The sequence below is a fragment of the Megalops cyprinoides genome, chromosome 22, assembly GCF_013368585.1.
Source record: "Megalops cyprinoides isolate fMegCyp1 chromosome 22, fMegCyp1.pri, whole genome shotgun sequence".
NCBI lineage: Eukaryota > Metazoa > Chordata > Actinopteri > Elopiformes > Megalopidae > Megalops > Megalops cyprinoides.
The window spans coordinates 6,701,656-6,724,394 of NC_050604.1; the positions used below are offsets into that span (position 1 = coordinate 6,701,656).

General features: G+C 43.4%; 1 protein-coding gene across 1 annotated transcript in view; it reads right to left on the bottom strand.

Moving 5' to 3' along the window:
- Positions 1 to 18,569, bottom strand: part of LOC118769440 (short transient receptor potential channel 3-like) — a 28,175-nt gene extending 9,606 nt beyond the window's left edge. The window contains exons 1-5 of the mRNA XM_036516536.1: positions 18,213 to 18,569; positions 9,560 to 10,325; positions 5,575 to 5,760; positions 2,235 to 2,399; positions 1,284 to 1,500 (exon numbers count right to left, since the gene is read on the bottom strand). Coding sequence (XP_036372429.1) covers positions 1,284 to 1,500; positions 2,235 to 2,399; positions 5,575 to 5,760; positions 9,560 to 10,325; positions 18,213 to 18,367 — 1,489 coding nt within the window. The 5' untranslated portion in view covers positions 18,368 to 18,569. The remainder of the gene's footprint in view (positions 1 to 1,283; positions 1,501 to 2,234; positions 2,400 to 5,574; positions 5,761 to 9,559; positions 10,326 to 18,212) is intronic.
- Between the last annotated feature and the right edge of the window lie 4,170 nt (positions 18,570 to 22,739).

Consider the following 22,739-nt stretch of genomic DNA (forward strand, 5'->3'; position numbering starts at 1 on the left):
CAGCTGAGAGAGTGACAATGGTAGTGGGAAGCTCTTACTCTGCTGATGGAGTTACCTGCTGTGCTCCATTTCAGCACAACTCTGTTTTGGCCTTTGCTGAGCTCTTTCTCCCTCTCTCTCTGTTTTTCCCTCTCTCCCTTTCTCTCTCTTCCTCAGATGACACTGAAGCAAAGCTCCACAACCCAACACTGCTGGGATCTGGACTCCCATGAGCCCACTGAACAGAAAACATGCCCCACAATCCTCTGGGGCCATCATAACCTGGTGGGAGCCTCTCTGTTCTCTTGCTCTTGGTCCCATGAGACTACAGTATCTAAGACTGAGGCAGAACCCCCAGGGCGTTGTGGCAAGGACGACTCCTCAGGCTTCCAAAGCAAGTCAGACCTACATCTCAGCACCTCGGTGAGTCTCAGTGTCTACAGCACGGCATCTCATCCTAACCAAACCCTAAGACCGCATATGCTACACATTGACCTTAAGCCAGACTTCTGGCCCTGGCCCTAATCTACACTCCAGATTTCCCAAATTACATTTTACCTACACCCTTGACTGCAAATCTACTGCATAGGCAGCCACCTACTACCCTGAGTCATCAAATGCTCAGTGGGCAACTGTCTGACTGTCTCTATAATACAGGCGATCCGCAACACTCTCTCTGTAATACAGACAATACACCACACTTTCTCTGTAATACAGACAATACACAACACTCTCTCTGTAATACAGACAATACACCACACTCTCTGTAATACAGACAATACACCACACTCTCTTTGTAATACAGCAGATCTTTGTAATACAGCAGCTCTATGGGCGGCAGTGTAGCATAGTGGTTAAGGAGCAGGACTTGTAACCGAAAGGTTGCCGGTTCAATCCCCGGGCAAGGTACTTAACCCACAGTTGCCTCAGTAAATATATATATAAATGGATAACATTGTAAAGAACTGTAGCCTATGTAAGTCGCTTTGGATAAAAGCGTCTGCCAAATGAATAAATGTAAATGTACACTGTCCTTGTAACACAGACAATACACAACACTCTCTCTGTAACACAGACAATACACAACACTCTCTCTGTAATACAGACAATACACCACACTCTCTCTGTAATACAGACAATACACCACACTCTCTGTAATACAGACAATACACCACACTCTCTCTGTAATACAGCAGATCCACACTCTGTAATACAGCAGATCCACACTCTCCCTGTAATACCGCCACTCTGGCACAGTCTCTCTGTAATACGATCTATCCAGCACTCCCACAGCAATGTGGTACCTGCAACCCACACCATGATGAGCATCTCGGTCCAGCTGAAGCGCGTGGTCTTCACCCGGAAGATCTGCGTGGGGTAGTCGGTGACAGTGACGTTGGGCAGTGTGCTGATGCCCTCGAAGCGGTCGGAGGCGTTGAACACCAGCAGGCAGAGGAAGATGATGAAGGAGGCAGCGTGCGCCACAAACTTCATGAAGGGGCTGCGCAGGACCTTCCCCAGCTGGGAGGGGGCAGAGGAGGGGTGGGGGGGGGGGGGACATTTTGTACCTGGCTCTCCATCTGTTGCTGGGGAGCCCAATCCATGGGTCTCCTCGGTCCTAAAGCTGTATGGCATCTTTAAACCCATTACTAGCTGGGGGAGTCCACATAAGCATACCTTCTATGTGCAAAATGTTTAGAGCTTAAGAGTCATGTGACTTCTTCCTGTTTGTGGCCTTCAGAAACCTAAAAACATCTGCAAATATATTCTCATTATGACCACATAACCTTCAGTGTTTTTTCCTTGTTATGAGCACTGGCCTATGAGCCCTCAAAGCTACTGTTATTGCCACCCACCTCTGACTCAAATGTTTATGAATGTGATACCCTTACTTTACTGTCTTGGGTAGAATCACTCCTAACACTTTTCCCTAGGGCATATTCTCAGGTATCTTTCTTTTTCCAGAAAACATTCACAATATGAAATTTCTTGTTTCAATTAAATACACTTATTGAAGGGTGTGTGTAATGTAAAATATTGATAAACCTTCAGAAAACAGCCGTAGGCATCTTTTTTAATGGACTGAATTTAATCTGTGTGCAGTCCAGCTCGTTTTGAGCAAAAGTGTGCAATTTCTTTTCATGAGCCATTGAAGTTTCCCATTTTTAGCAAGCCCTACGTAATTACCGAGTGTATGAAGTGGTTTCCCATTTTCTCTAAGTGAGAGGCTCGGGGTGGCAGGGAGTGGGCTGTACCTTGCTGCACGGGGCGAACCAATATCCAACGGCCAGCAGGGGAAGCCCCAGGGCAACCACCAGCACCACCAGGCACTTCACTGCAATGGTCTGCTCCCGGAGCCCGGAGAGGTTCTCGTACCAGATCGTCAGCAGCTGCTGCTGGCAGTTGGGGTGGGCGACAAACTGCAGGGAGGAAACGGAGGGGGCGTGTTAAACGCCGTAAGCGTGGGGGAGCGTGGGGGAGCTCGGAGGAGCGAGAAAGTCTTCTGCAGTCGGAGACATCGGCCCCTGGAGGAAAGATGACCGCCTCAGCCTTAAGGGGCACAGCTCTTTATGCCTGGAGGGCTGGTTGTGTCCTGTGTTGGGGCTGCACTGCGTGCATTTGAACCTGTAGAGGCTGCTGTGAAGGAGGAGGAACACAGTCACATCATGCGTTAACAGATTATTAACTGTTGAATGCATCAGAGCAATGGTCCACCCACTGGCTGTATCTCTGCGTCTCTAAATGCCTCTGAGTAATGGAATCATGCAATCAAACCCAAAAAAGAGCTTTAACAGACAGGGAGAGAGAAATAGGGAGAGCTATGGAAATGCAGACAGATAGATCAACAAACAGACAGATACACAGACAGACACCAGAGAGAAATGGAGAGGGAGAAAGAGAAATAGAGAGAAATAGAGAGAGACCCAGGTATGGCTCTGTGCAAGGGTAGCTGGTCCATGTCCACAGCTCTGAAACCTGTATTTTCCAGGGGAGCTGTCTGCCACCGGGCATGGCGGGATACTGGAGGTCCCATTCCAATAATGACTTTGTTTAAACACTCAGGCCCACACAGACAAATCTGGTGTAATGGTGGAACAAGACCCATCAAAGCCTTGAGCTGCCTTGGCACAGAGCGTAGAACCATACCTTTGTGCTGAAACAAATGTGATTTCTGGCTCCCGTTGAAGAATACCTACAGAGAAGGGCACTACACCACATCCTCGAGCGTACACAGCAATCTGGATTGCACCAGTAGGTTAATTAATCAAATCCCCTGGGTGCCTCTGTGGTGTTACTTTCATGGCTGTCCTACATAATCACTCTCATTCCATATCGAGACGAGCAGCAGCTGAAATTGAAAACACAACCAGCTAATGAGATCTACGTGCATGGCATTGGCATGCAGGGTGTGGAGGGAGCCGCTACGACCGCTGCCTTTGTTGGGGATATCATCAGTGGTGCAGCCCGTTTCAGCTGAGCACAGGTGCGGGGCGTTCTGGCCTTGCTTCTCAAATTGTTCATGCCCGTAATTTATGACCACCCCTATTGGGAGCAGGGACTAAAATCCCCGCAAAGCAAATGGAAGTGTGACGTCAGCCACGGAGACATAACCAAAAGTGGCTCCCTAACTCCGTGTTATCTCACTAATGGCGGCTTAATTTGGCTAGTTATTCTCACCTCTACCCGGTTCCTCTAGGGGAACGAGACATCTCATTTAGAAGATGGGCACCGACGGCAGCCAGGGAGCCACAAACAGGGGAGACAGAGAGTCCTAAAATGATTGAAAGTGGTGATATTTAGAGCCAGCAGGTGTGAAAGTGATTAATAACGCAACAATGTAAAACACTGTGTATTACGTAATGAGCGTAACTACTTGCCAAAACATATTAGGCTTCATCAGGCACAGTTCAAAAAGTTACTAAAAGATTTTAAGAAGTAATTAGGAAGACAAGTTTGGACCCTGCCATGATCTGACTCACAAAATCTCTCTTCCTAACTAAGGGGTCTGTCACACCAGGTGACCCCATGTCGGATGGTACTGGAAGTACTCTTGAGCTGGCTCTCTTGTGATGAAGGCACCTGAAGAGGTGGCACCCGTGATGCTATACACTGAAGCGAGCACGGCGCTATTGTTCACCGCTACATCGTTCACGTGGACACTCAACAGCCTCATACGATCCTCACAAATAGAGATAGATGACAGCACTCAGGTGTCTCTAAAAATTGGCGCTCCAAGAATCGCAACCAAACACAGGGCGGAAAAGGCGGCTCAGGTGACATGCTGTTGCCAATTTGGCAGGTGTGGGGCTGTAGGTCTCCAACAGCCGACGGGTGGAGCAAACGCTGGCCCCAGCTTAAACCCAGAAGCACAAATGAGACCCGTGCCTAACTTTGTCATCTATGTCCTCCCACAAATGCAACAGCTAAGCAGTTTAGCAAACGAGAGGAGGGATGGTGAGGGGACGTGGCTTTTTCCTTCCTGAGGCCAAGGACAGCAGTCTCCTCTCCATACCAGAAGTTGATTTCACTGTATTGACTGCATGACTTACAACCAATGGGAGGCTCTTTGGAGCAGCAGAAGTTCCATGTGACATGTTCACACTCCAAACACTAGGGGTTGCTGTCACACTGCTAACTGAGTGAATCTGCCTCAGGGGTTTACAGGGGATTATAAATATGCTAAATTCTCCTTGGAAAGCAAAACTTTTTTTTCTGTAAAATTATCAACTTATTCATTACACTCCTGCCTGTGGGTCACATGACTGGGGAACCACAGAGAGAGAGAAAAGTTCAAACTCCCGATCCAAACACAGCCTTTTTTTGGCGAAGAACAAAACGCATCAAATATGTAAATAAGGGGTAGTCAGTTCTATGCTGAACTACAGTCAACAATGGGATACCCCCCACCCCGGCCACCCACTCACCCTCTCTCTTACAGCACAGGGATTTAATCTTGGCTTCCCGCAATTAGCCTGATTACAATCACACTACACGCTGGGAGGCTGTGCTAATGGGACAATGTCATTGAGGGGACATCCAAAAAGCAGACTTTTAAAAGTGGCATTTAAAGTACACTTTAAAGAAAGGAGGCTCAGTAAACCCCACTCCCATTACTGTACACAGAGGGCTGTGTTCAAGGAACCAATGGGATATTGGCCCCAGTTCACACTGACACACAACCCCATGTCACATATGGCTGGCTGCATATGAAGGGGTACCTTACCGTGAAAGGCCTGTGTAACAAAATTCAGTGAGTGTTGTCTCTCAGACTTTTGAGTGATGGTGCAGGAGGTGATGTCCCTCCACCGCAGGCTAAAATTAAAGATTGGCCCTGTGCAAGCATTGAGCAAGCTGAGCCATAACGTTACTGCAACGGTGCTGCAACATTACGCTAATGCTAAGAGAGTGTGACACTTCAGATAGACGGCCATGAGATTAACGGGGGAGGTTAGCACGGAGATGGTTAGTATAGGATAGGTATCTTAGCGCGGGGCTGGTTAGTACAGGGAGGTTATCTTAACACAGAGCTGGTTAGTAAAGGTGGTTATCTTAGCGCAGGGCTGGTTAGCATAGATGGCTTTGAGGGCCGCTGACCTTTTTGACCTCGTACTTGATGGCCAGCTTGACGCGGCTCAGGAGCGCCCGGTGCGTCTGCCCCTCCTCCAGCTCCGCGCTGACATCCCCGTTCAGGATGGCCTCCACCTCCTCTGTGTCGCGACACAGGTCCAGCACCCCCACCACAAAATCCTTGCACTGCATAGACAGCTTGCGGTAGTCATTCTGGACAGAGACAGAAAGAGAGAGAGAGAGAGAGAGAGACGAGGGGGAAACGGGTCAGGTAAGCAGCCATGACCATGGTGAATAGATCAATTTGCTTAAATAAATACACATAAATGACGAGCCGTGAACATGATTAATGAAGAGAAAGAAATAGCTACAGTCTATTTATAGGGTAATTGTTTTTTATCATAGTGTGTATTTAACAGATGGAGAGTAACATTTCAAATACTTTCAGGTTGGAATAAATGGGAAATGTGTAGGCCTCAGGGGATTAATTCATATGTGTACAGAAATTAACCACACCCATCTGTGAGGCGATAGTCACTATCCCCTTTGTGTGTGTGTGTGTGTGTGTGTGTGTGTGTGTGTGTGTGTGTGTGTGTGTGTGTGTGTGCGCACGCGCCCTCTCTATGTCCCTCCAACACGAGTTTGAGAACGACACAAAGCATGCTGACAGAGTCTTAGCTATCTGTACACATTCCAGCAAGAGAGGATGTCATTTACAATACATGACAGGGTTTGGTTTAATTAATCAAAAAGCCCATAAACTATCACATGGTAATCCCCATTAGGTAAACGAGGCATGATTTTGCTGACAATAGCCTCAAGCTAGCGTTCGTTTACAATAGTTCAGGGGTACCAATCAGTGGCTTCTGTCAGTATCCATCAGATCTTTTTCCCGTGAGACGATGAATAACCATTCCATAGTATAAAGAAGTCAGTCACTTTGATTTAAGTAACTTCCTTTCATTTGTCTCACTTTATTGGTAGTAATTTAGTTACTGCATATCAAAGAGATGCTAACGCTTATGAATAAGCAGACTGCATATGGCCAGGGTTACATGAGAAGAACTGAATTCCCAATAGCAACAGCATAACATGTAATCTCCCCCACATATCTCACAGATAAAATAACAGCATACACTGCAAAAAATAATGCCCCAGTTTTCCAAATTCATGATTCTATGTCTTACAGATTAAGATGTTTGAAATTCATTTTTTCATATGACACATTTTTTTGGTGGTTCTCGCAGTTTTTCTGTTTTAAAAAGAAACCCCCTCTCATGGTGTCATTTTGCTAACAGAAATTATACACGCATATTGTTGATTAATTGCACAGTACAATCAATAGCTAAATGGGATGTTTATTGTTCTCTTGTAGTGTGCCTGGATCAGTAAGCACAATATGCAACACTTCCTGGCAGTACATGCCAACCACCCATAGGGAGAGGACATCCACAGAAACTAATCTCCTCAAATTTGTATATTTGCTGGATGCAGAGACAAGAAATTCATTTTTGACAGACAGAATTATCTTCATGCTTTTCTACTGACAGTGAATAAAAATCATGATCTCTTTCTATGTTTGCTTCCACTTCCAGCTGCAGCTGACTGAAATTGGATGCCTTGCATTTCGTAGGCATTCGTGTTTTTCTCTTATTACCCTGTAGCTCAAACAGCACGCAGATGAATCCTCTTTTCTCATATGCTTTTGTTTGTTCGTGTTTGTGCCCAGGAACAACAGCAATACCATGACAATTCCCCGATCTGATGATGGTCTACTCTTTTGTCACTGGTCATTAAAATCATTTTTCAAAATCATTAAAAATCAGATGGAGAGGAGGTTTAGAGTATTATATTACGTAGTAAGTATGATCATCTTTGATAATGAATGTACCACGATGGCAGAGGAGGCAATAAGCTGGCACTCAGTGTAACGACCGCCGTTAGCCAAAAGGATATATGATATTTTACATGTGATGTTTTTAATTGTGGATGATTGACAGACCACTCACTAAGCCTTTCATAACATGGTCCCATTAATTAACCATTAATTATCATATTATTAAAACATAATTGACATTTATTGCAGTGTCTCTCTTTGCGCTGATCACTGATCACTCACCCCTTACAAATGACTCCTGTAAAATTGCTCAGCTGTGCTTTATAGTGTAATGATATATAAAATACAACTGATGTAAAACAGACATTCAAAAGCCATTCACAAGGAAGTTAGCAGTATCTGCCTTGGAACAAAACATATAAAGTCAAACAATTACAGTTAGTAACAGTCCCTGCAAAACAATAATACAAAGTTAACATTTTATTAATGGTAATTAATGGGACCTTAATGTAGTGTTACTAATCACTTCTATGCCTTATTATGTAAAGTGCTTTCTCTATAGTGCTACAGACCAAACACGCAAATGACACACATCTCCCAGCAACCAGTGACTTGTATTCCATGAAGGATAAGACAATCGAAGGTTAATCAAACCAGCAGGCCTACTGGTGAGCTGTGCTGATCTGATATGAGTTGTGATATGATATGAGTTACTGTGCGTTATGTCTCTCAGATATCCGTGGAGGGAAACGACGGCTCGCTCCCGTTCCGGTTCCTCGGCTCGTTCCCTCTCTCCCCACCCCATCTGTCAGCGAGGGTCTGCGGCGTTGCGGAACCGTCAGAACACGGAGAGCAATTTACCGGAGGGCTGATTCACCGTAGCATGACAGGCGGTATCAAGATATACCCGTGCAGGTCCCTGCCAGCACTCACCGCTGACCCAGGCGGAAAAATAATCACCGTAATTTTGAAGAACAGATGACGCTCGGCCATGACAGAGCTCCATATTCTGGGAACCGCACCATTCCACCTCAAGCGCCTTCCATTACTGACTGCTGAATAGCTTATGGGAGTGGGTGGATGGTTTTCTTCTCATGACCCCTCTCGCCCTTGTAAATAGCCTATATTTTTGGATTTTGGAACCAGAGGGGCACCGTTTTGCCAGGCCAACGGTCAGAATGTCGCCCAAACTTATACACAGTGTTAAACAGATGCCCTCAACACCCCCTCTAGGATATCTCCATATTGAATGCCAGTGACAGCCACTGAAATAGGCACCATCATCTTAAAATACACTTCGTAATTTTCCTCACAGTGTGACCCCAGGCAAACAGATGTATGAAGGGAAAAAAACTGGATAATGAGGACAAATATATTTGCATGGCACTGGCCTCTAAATTAATTAACTTCCAAAAGGTAATCAAGATGTAATCAAATGCACAGATACAAGCACCATCAAGTTAATAGTACCAGACAAATTGAGCATGTGGTGGTTGGAAATGAAATTAAGTTAGAGATTCCATCTGTAAGTCAGAATGTTGAAAAGGGCACTGGCAAAAACCAATGATCCAAGGCCAAGCGATAAAAAATAAAGTAAGTGACACATCCCCTTCATACAATCTGGCCTCACAACTGTAACTCACAACTTTGACTGTAAGTCAAAGCCAGAGACTCTGAAAGCTGATTTTCCCTTGTGGCTAAACAGTCATTAGCAAGTGTGACGCTAAACATTTTTAATCAATGCTAATAAAATTATGTAGTTAAAGTTTGGTAATATTTACCGAAGAGAAGCAATTGAACTGCACCATCTCTTTATTTTGGCTCTTTTTATCCTGGTGGAGACAGCAGCACATACACAAAGACATGCATACACAATGTGTAGATGATACAACATAACAGTTAATCAAAAACAAGTGCAGCAAATAAACAGAAACCACAAAGCAGAACAGAGATCCAATCTGAAACTAACCATTTCAAAAGCACTTAATCTTGTTAATCATTCGTTAGTCATCCATTAAATGAAAAAGGCAATCAGTGGCGTGCTGAGGTGTATTAGAGAAATAAACTGAAGCACGCTCACAAATGAAACACGTGACGACCAATTCAGAACGAGTCAGCAATTGTTAACCTTCCACCCCTAAAAAAGGAAAAAAAAAAAGCAAATTGACGTCCTACCTTGAACTCCTTCTCAATGTTGGCAAGCTTGGCGAGCTCGTTGCTGAGCTCGAGGGCGGTGAGGACGGGGTCCTCGCTGGAGAGGGACAGGTAGGCGGGGCTGGCCAGGCCCCGGTAGGCGTTGATGCGCGAGCGCGAGTGGCTGAAGGAGTCCTTGCGCTGCTTCTCGGTGCACTCGGCGCACTTGCAGAAGTAGTCGTGCGGCCGCTCGATGCGGGCGCCCTTCACCAGCAGCATGTGCACCACCTCGTACTTCTGGCAGTGGGCGGCCAGGATGACGGGCGTGATGTCGGGCGAGAAGCGGGTGCCGTCCTCGTCGTAGGAGTAGAAGTCGTCGTCCTGCAGCTCGCAGGGGCTCCGCGTCAGCCTCTCGCCGGTGGCGAAGGACGGGTGTGCCAGGATGGCCTCAACGATGCGCACGTAGCCCTTGCTTATGGCCAGCAGCAGGGCGTCGCCCACGCGCGCCAGGTTGTCCCTCTTCAGCAGCAGCTCCGTCACCTCCAGGTGCTCGTTGCCCACCGCCAGCTGCAGCGCGTTCTGGCCCATGTAGTCCACGCAGTTGACGTTGAGCGTGGGCGACTCGTCCAGCATCTTGCGCACCACGGGGATGTTGCCGTACTCGGCCGCGTCCAGGAAGCGCTCCTCCTCCGGCGTCAGGCTGGTGCCGCGGTTGTTGAACATGAACGCCGGGCCCCGCACCGCCTGCCGCCGGCCCTTCTCCCTCGCCACGGCGTGGCGCCAGTGCACCGGGGTCTCCACACTGGTCCTGAGCGGGGGGGGCAAGAACTGTGTCAGCATAAATCACAAATTAGAACTTCCAGCTGAAGTCACTGCAGGGGCTGGGGGGCGCCAACCCCACTGCAAGGCATTAGCTGTACACAAGCCACTATTTCAACCTCAGTGTCAGGGTCTTACTGCACACCATAAACGGGGTAGAGACTGGCAAAGATAGTGTTTCCAGAAAGAGACTGCTTTTCCGGTAATAATAATGAATCCTTTGGCCTTGCAACAGGAAGCAAGGGGACCGCAGAGTGATTGAAAGGCCATGCTGCTGGGCCTGACATCTCCTGCAGACTAAAGCAGTATTTTTAATGAAACCAAAAGAAACGACACATTCATAACCCACAAGTTTCAAGGTCACTCTGTCTTGTAGCCGAGCAGCTGAATGACAGCCATTCATGCAAATGAGAAACGTGCACACAGCGTTGCATTCACCCTTACATTGTAACATTGTAAAAATGTTTCATTTCAATGGTTTGCGTGGCTGGTCACAGGGTATTGTTGGAGTGATCATCCAGGCTGACACCACAGAGGTGTGCAGGAGGGCTGAATTCTGTAGGTCTTAAGTGGTATCACGCCTGTCTCCTCTCCATCTTCCTTCAGACTGACCTCGGACCCCCCCAAAAAGTCTAAGACTTTCAGTTTACGTTACTGCAGGTGGACAATAGACAACCTGGAGCTCCCCTTACTCTCCACCTTCCTCGATGTCCTCCTCAACCACCCGTGACACCGTATTTTTGCCAAATATTCCTCATCTAAAATCTAATTAGAATGATCAATCCATCAATCAATAACACTGTATTTGATGTGCCGCTCTTAAAAAAGGGACGGTCACAAATCACTTCATAGAGGGCATTAGTTTCGTACTGGCAGTTCCAAGTCACGGCGGATATAATTTAAAGGAAGAGCAATGATGAGCTAGCAGCAGGGTGACAGAAATAGAATCAATCATCAATGAAACAAGATTAATCTGTGCTTGATCTGCGACAGAGGGATGCCCTAATGGAACAAACAATGTATGGTTGCATATGGTAATACAGCGTATGAATGATTTGCTCTTGAGAGGACAAAAAACACAAACAAAAACTCAAATGTCATCAAGGAAAAAAAATGGTAGAAGATGTACCCTCAGGCCCCCTTGTGACAACCAAAGTTATACTTGGAGAGCAAATCTATTTAATCTATTTTGGTAGATAATAGAAATGAGATAACGTGAGAGTACACTGAGCTGCTAAATTGCTGATATTCATGAGCTGTTAAAATCCTCTCTCGTGCCCCCCTCCCCATCTCAGGTGGCTCAGTGCTTGTGTCAGATGTGGAAAGAAACGGAGACACCTGATTCTGACTGACCACCTTCTCCACAATCTCTGATGAACAGGTGTGCCCCCCATTCTGTCACAGAAACCAAACGCATCCCTGTATAACTCTATTCCATCTGCACATTTACAGTCAGCGACCTCTGACCTCCCTTCCTACATTCCATTTCCTTTCCTTCATTTCATCCATTGTAAAGTCCTCCCTCAGGTCTGAGTCATCTCCCATAAACAGGACTGTGTAGTTCTCCTCCTTCAAAGAACCTCAGATGCTACCGAACCCTTCTTTTCAACAACAGTTGTACATGCCTTTACCTGAAACAAGTCTTCCTTCTTTTCATTAACAGAATATTCTGGTGGAGTCTAACCAGTCTGGATCATGTGATGGCTGCTATACAAAGACAGTCTGCACTCCCGTTAGTAATGTCAATCTTCTTCCCCTCTGTAGCTTTGCATACAGTATACCAGCATGGCTTTTTAGCAGTGCTAGGTGAACTAATGGTGGCTAGTGTTGTTTTTGAGGTGTTTCTCCTACCTATCAGGTTACCTTTTCAGGTATTTTACCAGCTTCTTAAGCTCTGTCAATAGGGGTGCCTCAAGGTTCAGTTCCAGGTCCTAAGACATTCTTCATGTACACTGCATAACTTAGTCCACTTGACAGCCTTCTTTGGCTCCTCTTACCACTTTGACACTGGCAACATTCAGATCAAACTGCCTCACGCTTGCAGAGACACACCCTTGCACTGGCTCTGACCTGTTCCCCAGCTGATCTTCACATAAGCAACCACCACCCCCAATTCTGTGATCCCACAGCTAAAGCATTCTCACTCTCTTCTCTCATCCATCAATAACCAAGAGGACAATCCACTCCACTCAGGTCACCCAACACCACCCAGCACCTGGTGGAGACACACCATTTAAGACTTTGCTTGGGAACCCCAAGCTGTGATTTTTCCCAGAACCTTTAAATGCATCTCTCTTTTGGTATTTTGTTCAGTTACGATACTGTCCAGTGATATGACCTTTAACTGTTCTTGGCACCTTACTGTGATGATAACACTTGCTATATTGGTAAACTAGAGTTTTTGTTTTTGTACTGATTGTGTCTGGCAGTACATTATGCCAGCTACACCCTGTCCTCGGCAGAGTAGTTATCACAGCCATGCCATTGTATATAATAAATAAAATCAGAGGAAGAAAAAAGATGGAAAATTACAACTGAGGATTTATTCAAGTAATGGCTCCCAGTAATCCACTTCCACCGTTTTTCCTTATCAACCCCTTTAGATAAGCCCTCATTTTCCAGCCTTTATTCAGCAACAATGAAAATCCTACAGCCCCACATGCCCTTTAATATGATCACTCATTAAAAATGGAAAGAATATCACTTATGGTTGCATTACCTAAGCCCATTATGGTGACACTTTCTCAGTCATTAATTACGCAATAGGATCTGGACTGCCTTCAGGTGGCTATAATGTAATATTTCATATGCATGTATTCTAACCCCTGTATACTCTAATATTCTTCATTAATTTCAAATTGTATTATAATAATTACACGGCCAAATGAAATCGGGATTTAATTTAAATGTTTAAATTGTAGTATATGATGCATATTGTGATTTCTGATTTATTAATATACAGAGCATTGATACAGGGATTATTTGCTCAAGAAGTTTTTATGATTGAATCAGCCTTCTTGTAGGTAACACATGACTGCATAAACATATATGCAGTTTTATCTATCTTTCTTTTAACGTCATTGCCTGATTACAGCATGCATGACATTCATAATCAACTCATCTCAGAGCAGAAAACTACACACTCACAATCAGCTCATCTCAGAGCAGAAAACTATACATTAACAATCAGCTCATCTCAGAGCAGTCAACCATTGCCAATCACAACAAACTCATCTATGCGCAGAAATCCACAGATATTCATATTTAACTTACCTCACAGCAGAAACTCACAGATCTCATACAGTACTGGTCAATTATTCTTCAAGAACAAATGGGAGACAGAGGTCTATATGGCACTTTTCCTATGACTGCAGACTTATACCACTCAATAGCTTTGGAGAAAAAAACACATAAGACACCTGATTTGCTATGTGGGGACATGCTGATTCCTGTTCTGATTGCTATTAGTAATGGTTAAAATTTATCATTAGTGGATTTATGAGACAATACTACCAAGGGTAAATTTTCAGTTAGGTGTATCAAACATTTATAAATTAGCATTTAACGTCTGTTGATGTGGTGAGTGCTTGGCACGTCCAAACAAAAGCTTTCCTCCTCCAAGCATGGTTGAAAGCCTGTTGTTGCTTGTTTTATTTTTCCTCTGTGTTTTTTTCTACACGTAATTGCCAACATCATCCCCCTTTTTGTTCTAATCTGTAACACGTATAGTCTGTTAATGTGTGCAAAATGCCTTTCACTGCGCTAGGCCCAAGGACACATTCCATATGGTGCCCAAATGTGTTTTCCGCTGTCAGTAACCTTTCACATTATTCCCTCATCCATCTTACATCTGGCGCATTTATTATTTACCAACTGCTTGTCATCACTCTTGGTCCCCGGCCACACCCAGTCATGCCAGGCATGATTGCCTAATGGGATTTTTGCACGGCACCAATTAGAAGGGCTCAAGGTCGGCACACTCATTGTCATAGAGCCTAGATGTGTTTTAAAGGCGTTTTGTCAGCCTAGGTCATAGGCTACACCCAAACACATTTTCCTCTCTTGTCAATAACCTCTATCACAGCAATCACTCGGTTGTTTGATATTCAGCACATTTATCAGCCACACACTGTAGGTGTGCGCAATCTGCCTGGCTTGGCTCTGTTTGCCTGGCCCCACGCACTCAGTCCAGTTCGGTAAATGCTGCTGTTATCTCTAGACTCGCATTATTTACTACTCTAAACAATAATCTTGTGTAAATGTTATGAGCATTCACTCATTCAACGACCATTCACAGAAACTGTGATTCCAGATGTACCCTTAGCCATTACATTACATTTAGGTCCACAGACCTAAATTCAGTTTTATGCTCCAATACAGATGTGTTGAATAATATCTGCAGTGTAAACTGCTCATACCTGTAACTTGGTCCAGAACAGCTCCAGGTTTTTAAGAGAATAAAAGCGATAACTATCCATTGCAAAGCTCTGAAAAAATATCCAGCCAATTCATGAGAGTATATATGATAATGTAACTATCATTTAAGATATTATGAATCATATGTGGAACATGCACCTTAAAAGAATATTTATGTATATCATTTGAAATGATATCATAATTTCCAACAACAGCACAGAGTATGTGTGTCATAACCTCAGACAGAGCCACAGAGAGCTTAATAAGCAAGATGGGATGTGTATTTAAAACGGGCTTCTTCTGGAGAAAAACTCCTGCTGGCCTTCAGTGAAGCACAGAGCTCATTTCACAGAAGCGGGGAGCTGGGGATTCTGGGGGTTTAGGGCAGTGGGGCGTGGCCTTTCTGTCCAAATAAGCTGATGTCAGCCGTTGGCCAACCACTCCTCAGAGCTGAAGAGTTATATCGGCATAAACTGGCAGGCACCAGCGTTTTGCTCTTGGACAAATATTTGAAGACACCAGTTATCTAGAACAAATGTAATATATTTTACTGTCGCTCCATTGGAAAGATGACAACCACAGCTGAAGAAAACACAGTTTCGAAATGGATACATCTGTGATAGCCAAAGTGTACTGAATGATCTGAGGATGTACTTTATGACTGCTTCTTAATAATACATAATCTCTTAGTAACTTTAAACCATCAAAATGATTAAGACATACATTTTTAATATGCCACATTTTTTGTTAATGTATGCCAGCTAGATACTGCTTATATCAGATGGACACTTTTTTTTTTGTTTTGTTTTTTTTTTTTTACTATTTTTTCATAAAACTGTTATTTGTATTCTTGACTCAATGCTTCAGATGAACCCAGAGTGAAGTTATCCACTGTCACACAAGGTTCAAGTTGCAGTAATTCACTTACAGGCCTTAGAACATGATGCTGCTTGGATGTCCTTTCACATCATTACCTCCGACAAGCTACAAGAGTCGAAACAGGCACATCACCATCAACACACTTGTCTGGCATCCATAGGCTGTGAGCACATATGTAGAGAGTGAATGTTCATCTTCCCAGTACTGTATTCACAGATACAAGATAGCTGGAGAAAAGTAAATTACTCACTATTATTTGCTGTCATATCAGGGTGTTTGACTGACATTTGTTTAATACTGATATGACTCCTGTATAACCCTGAGTTATCTCATAGATGCAAAGGCTCTAGGCCCACAGCATGGTTTAATGTCTGTCTGAGTGAAAATGGAGCAACAGGGATCTTATCGGAAAGGAAAGTACAAAATAGGTTATTTTATTGCATGTTATTGTGAGAGACACCATTATGATAGGTCGAATGACAAGGTGTATGCATTTCTCCCTATGATGTTCAGTACTGTGACAGGGTGTGTCATAAATCTATGAGGATTACCATCGTTCTCCTATCAGAGAGAGTTTGTAATATGGAATGCTTTGCCTTTCTAATATTAGTGTCCCCACAGACATGCTCAAATAGGACATTACTTGGCAAGTGCTAGTGGTAAGGAATTTAAATCGGGTGGGGATAGCCCCTCCAGGCAATTTTCAGCGAGTTCCCGGTGATAATATTGTTACCAAGGTTCAGTTCTAAGACATTAATCATTTTAGTTTGAAAATGTTAACCTTGACAAATGCTCTACCGTGTAGGAAACTATGAAATCCAAGGCATGGACACTCTTGAACGAATCTCGAAACTCTGAACGAATATCGAAACTTTAAAGAGAAGGTTTTTATTTTGTTTTTTTTTTACTTCTGCGCTACTAACCTGTGTAAACGTTTCAATCGATATGCCACCAACCACAGTTAACACAACATCACGTGTCTTTATCGTCAGAAGATCAAAATTGTAGTTTCAATAAAACTTCACTTCTGTGTTGTCAAAGTCCCATATATGTGGATATGAGCTCACTGTACTTATCGAACAAACTCCGAGGACTAATCAGCGTGAGCGCACGGTTAATTAAATCGCCTGGTCTTCGCAAAATATCTCTGCACCTGCGCAACAACACTCCTTCTTCATCGTTTGAACTTTGTCTGATCGTCATTTCAGAGTCTAATTTTCCTCGGCATGCTGTTCAATACGTGGGAAATGTGCATGCTACGTACCCATTGTGTATTTTCTTTCTTAACGCAAAAACTATTACGAGGCATCGTCGATCATTTTAGACAGCGCCAGCTACCCGCATCCAACAAACGGAGGAGGAGCGCTTGGCCATATATTGCAGCGCGGCGGGTAGTTACTCCACCTACTGTATGTATTTTTAAACTTGTACCACTGCTCCAGAGACCATTTATCATAGTCACTCGACCTCTCCAAAATGATAAAGGTGACCATATCTGACCCATACCGGCGGCATAATCAGGAATTGTAGATGTAATTCTTGTCTCACTACAAATATATGTAAATTTTGTTTGTTTATACACTTTTTGAAGGGTTCGTTTCTCTCAGAATCTAAGAAATGAACAGAACTCCAGTGAAACTCCAGATATTTGCCGCTGCAAATATCACGGTCGGTTCACATAGTTCATATAACAATGAACTGGACATACACACTAACTGAACATCGAGTATCATTTTGTTCAAAACATTAACATTTTGCAAAGATCAGCTACCTTACCCGAAATAATTTATTCTATGTTACTTTAAAGGGAGGAAAATGCGTAGTTTCCGTTAATTTGATTTCAATTTTAATAAAACTTACTGCACATAGGTTCACTTAAGACCTGCCCAGTTTATGATGTTATTCACAATCTCTTTCACATACATTTGCAAAATTGCAGTCTACAAAAACTAAGACTACTCTTTACAAGAATAAACGTATTGTAGCTTGCAACTGGCACAATGAGGAAGACTGCTACTTTTGCTGCAATACTTAACAGGTTTTAGTGGTAACCTATAGACCACCTGTTAAAACCTAAGGCTATCGGGACCAGCACTGATTCTCCTGTAACACAGGAAAAAATGAATAATTACATTTGGGAACGGCAATAAACGACGAAGAGCTACATCATAAAATAACGGTGGATATCTGTGTATAATGACCGTAACCAACAATATCAATCCACCCAGTGGCGCTAAACGCCAAGATATATTCAACAAAAATTACTTCAATGCCTCCGTGAAAACACTTCAATCATGTTTCATTGTGACTTGTCTGGACTGTCCTGACAGATAATTGGATCATGACATTTAGGTTTGGAATTACAAATCTGTTTTTTTCTTCTTCTTTTTTCACAGCAGTGCCACAGAAAAAGACTAAATTACATTCATGTTAATTAAATAAGGAAATAAGCAAAGCACTTGCGCCCACACAATAACGCAATTAAATTTTCAAATGATTATTCTGCATTTTGCCAAGTTTTGCGATTCTCTGAATTAAACATTACTTCCTGAAATCACACGAGGTTCAGTCCAGTACTCACATATTGTGGTGATAATATCCAGACGAATCTCGGACCGTTTTCACGGATTTTAAGTAATGTGCGTCCACACCGCCGTTTTCCTCTTTCCAGTCCTTCTCGTTTTCATCTTCGGAGAAAGATACGCGCTTCTGATACTTTCTGCCTTTCGTTGACATCCAGGCAACAGCTGTACCCGTCCCAATATATACCGAGAGCTGTCGCCAATTATGTACGCTTTCCTGAGCTCTAGCAAGTGGCTGGAGCTTTCCTCCCAGCAGGTATCCTATCTCCCCCGTGCGTATGGGCACTGGTCGTTGCTCAGTAGTTTGCCGGAGTGAACTGCAGGGGATGTCCGGTCCTGCCCATCTCCGTCAAGTATTAACCATCATCTTTATCACGCTGCTAGTGATTCAACTACCAGAGGACACAGACGGCAGCAAATCAGAGAGAGACGTTTACATATGGCATCGAGAAGCGCGATGACAGAGCAAAAGCGAACGAACGCTTACTTTAGTCGTTCTTCGCATCCGCAGCACCTCTTATCAGGGTGAGAATTCAGGTTGTTGTTTTTCCTTTTTTTTCTCCAAATATTATTTAATTTGAACCATATACATTTTTAAAAATAATGTTTGATGCGTGTGTTCAGTAGAATGTTTTAGAAATTAGAATAACTGATCAACATGCAGCAAACATCAGGTGATGGAACTGCGTGAATGAACGGGCTGACGACATTTACAATCTACTAGCACTACTAGCTCGCATGAGCAGTGAATACACTTTCAACTTTCATGGCGGCGGCACACAATGACACTAATGACAATGATAGATTGTGATGTCCCCAACTAATCTGAGCCCCTCCCCACAGTCTGCCAGGGAGTTCTAACAGGGTTCAAAAAGGACCAGACAGAACCTGGATTCCATGTTGGACTCCTGGAAAGATAATTCTTTGACCCCAGAACAGTCTCTGTGGGCCCGGAAGAGGTTACATGAGTAACCAGTGTCATCCACGAAGGAGAGCTGCTGTGGAGCAGTGCTTTGGGAAAAGACCTTACATGCTATAAGGTGCAGGTTTAAATCATGGTTGGTACACTGATGTTTTTGACAGGGCAACCTAACCAAAATTGCTTGAACTGATACCATCAGCTGTCAGGTGATTGGTGGAACAAGATGCAATCTCTAAAATGTAAGTCAAAGAGAACAGAATATCCACTCCAAAGTTTTCATTTTTCTTCTGAGCTCTATGGGTTGAGTCCCAAAATCACAGATTCATGCTGAGAACTGTAGCATGACCGAAGCTTTGACCAGCATATGAATGTAAAACTGTTTGAGGTATAAGTAGTATGTAGTATGCCAGTTTTTCAGTTTTGTAAAATTCAAGTCATCTTGGAATAGGACATGCATGTGGGACCCATGGAACACTTGCCTTGACTACATGCAGGGACTTTGTGAACACACTGAGACTCACTGTGCATTTTCCAGCATTGGCTTTGAATGCACTCGCATGGGCTAATCACATTAAGAGGCCCTGTGAGTCTGTGTGGGAATGAACTTGCTTGTCCTTGTAGGGGTTGCCAGTGACATCTCAGCCCCCTGCCTCAGTTTTTACCAGAGACTTCTGGGTGCAATTGCAGGCATTGATAATACCACTCATTCTGTTTCCACCATTCTCATTCTGTCTCCCAGTTTGGGCAGGAGCTTGACCTAATGAATGTTGTTCAAATCAGCAAATGACACAGAGAGAAGCAAAACAGAGGAAATTAAGAAATTAGACACGTATGTATTACATGCATTATCCTGAGTATAAGAAACAGAGGTCAGCTTGATCTCTCATTCTCAACATAATGGTTTAATTAAGTTTTAGTTGGATCTTGGCTTGAGCAACATGCAGCACCCAAATCCTATCTGAATAAGTGGAACAATAAGCTGGCCCAGTGAAGTTTTAAGTTCCAGTGTCCGTGCCAGGCACAGAAGGTCAGGCAAGGTGAACTATCACAAAATCAAGATCGATGAGTCTCCTCCTATGTGGGGCCAGCCTTTAGACGTTTGAGTGATGCCTTTACGTCTGATTGGTCCTCAGGTGTTTGTTTTAGCCACTTTTTGCAACATTAGCATGATTGCTCAACCTTGGATGCAATGCGGGTGTCTACATGAACTGTGACTGACGTATTAATAAAGGCACGCCACTTCCTTGCATCACATTTAGACTCCACAATCCCAACTATTGTTAAAAAGGCCATTTGAAAGAGTGGCTGTTACAGAGCACCTCTAATAAACAAGCAATATGCACATTGTAGTGTGTGCCACTTTAATAAAACCTTTATTCAATAACAGAGCAATTGTAACGGGGTATTAGAAAAGCTGGAATGTTGTATTCCATAGAGGCAATCAAACTGAACAATTCAGACCTACTGCAGTCTAAATCATCGCTTTTCAAATTAACCCTGATCTGTGGTGCTGAGTCCCAAGTGATTCTCAGCCTGGAACACGACCAAAAATGTTAACCCACCAGCTGAGCGCTAATTGCGATCCAATTACCAATGGCAAGTTTCATCTTGATAAAGGGCTAATAGCTCTATTCCATTCCTCACCGCGGGGTTTAAAAATGTGTTATGAGCTCATAGATTATGGTTTCAATTCAGCCAAGCTCATCACTTGAGTCCAATCTGCAGTGGCATATGTTAGACCTGCAATACTTATATTTTCTCAGTTTTAATTAAAATGTGTGATTATAATAGACTTAGCGCTGCATTCTCATTATTGGGTGGTCGCTAACACCTTTTGGTGTGCCATGGCAAAGCCAGAGAATTTCAACATGAACTGTGGCAGCTGTGAAAGCCTCCCTGTTAGGCATGCATCTCCACCATGGGATGAAGGACCTGTGAGGAGATCCTACTTAGCAGAATGATGCTACAGAAATCACCAGCAGACCTATGAATATACTATAGAAACTATGCACAAAAGGCTATGATTTTTCTATGTTGCAACTGGTGATTGTATGTGACATAATTATGGACTACGCACATTTATTCCCATGGCCTTTATCCCAAGTAAATAATAGCAATGAGGCTTTACAGTTTGTTTCTGCAGTGGAGTTGAGACACACTCAAACCATGACTTTTTCGCTGGAATTGATGGTGCAGCATGCTTTTGGGAAAAAAGTGTCCCACGCAGTTCACTATGAGACAGACGTGAATGAAGCCCGACTAGCTCCTCATCTAACCCTCAGCTGCTTTAAACTGTCTCATTAACATTAATTAATGAGAAAAACCAAGTGGGCGTCACCACAAAGGTCAGGTCCCCCAGGTAAAAGCAACAGAATGTCACTCTGCACCAATCGATATCCCTCAACCAGCTGCATGCATAAATGCAGATATCCAAGTGGGATATGGATCAATGGCAATATGACAAAAGAACCCATTTACTGGACACCCGTATGGACACAGTAATGGATGGCTGAGCGTTTAGGATCAGGGCTGGTTAATGAAGGTCTGACTGTGGTTAAGACTGAACCTACTGTTCACTCACAACATAGCTGAATAAATCAATAAAGGCCTATGGCAAAATAAGCGCATCAAGAATTGGTACAGGTAAAGATCGCTCCATTCACTGGAAAAGTCAGTACTGGTATAATGACCTTTGATCTATTTACTGCCTGCTGTAAAAACCGTTCCTGCTCAATTGGACCAGTGACATCCACTTTATGGTCAAAGGCACAAGGCCCATTCCAATTTTCTAACTTTTCCTACTTTCAACATCGAGGTACTACATCTCCTGAAAGTCTGAATTGTCTGATCACTAATGGGAAATGAAATTGCTGGGTGTAGTTTCGTTGCAGCCACAAAGTTCCCAAATAAGAAATCTCTCAGTTAAATAAACCTGTTATGCATTAAGCTGACAGTTAAATCTTTTTTTTCAGTTGAATTGATAACCAATAAATAAGTTTATTGATTGACTTCCACTGAACCAGGATCTGTGTGCCTTTTGATTGCCTGTGAGCTGCTATAGTTTGATGTTACAGATTGTATTGTGTTGCCTATTTCCTGTTTAAAGAATGCACTAGTCTCATCACAGCCATATGTAGTCAGTAAACAATTTGAAGATCCATTTCCCTGTCTTATTGAGAGAGGAAGGACCTCGTGAAAGATCAGAGCTGATCTGTTCTATGAAATAGAAATTCTATGAAATGAACAATACTATACTATGAAATACAATACAATAGAAGTTCTATGAAATGAACAATACTATACTATGAAATACAATACAATAGGTATATTACACAGCAGCAAGGATTTCCATGGCTCAGTGTGGTCAGTCAGGCTCTTCTGAATTAGACAGAATAATACCTGAAGGCTGCTGGTGTGAAGCATACAGAAGTAATATATATGTTTGTTGAAACTGTATTACATTACAATAAAAATGTATACAAATAGTGGTGGGAATACCAGATCATCGACATACAGTTAAATCAACCGTGTAGGACTTGCCAAACCAACAAAGAATGCATGTATTTTTTCGGATGTGCAGTTGAGACTTTCATTTGACAGCCTT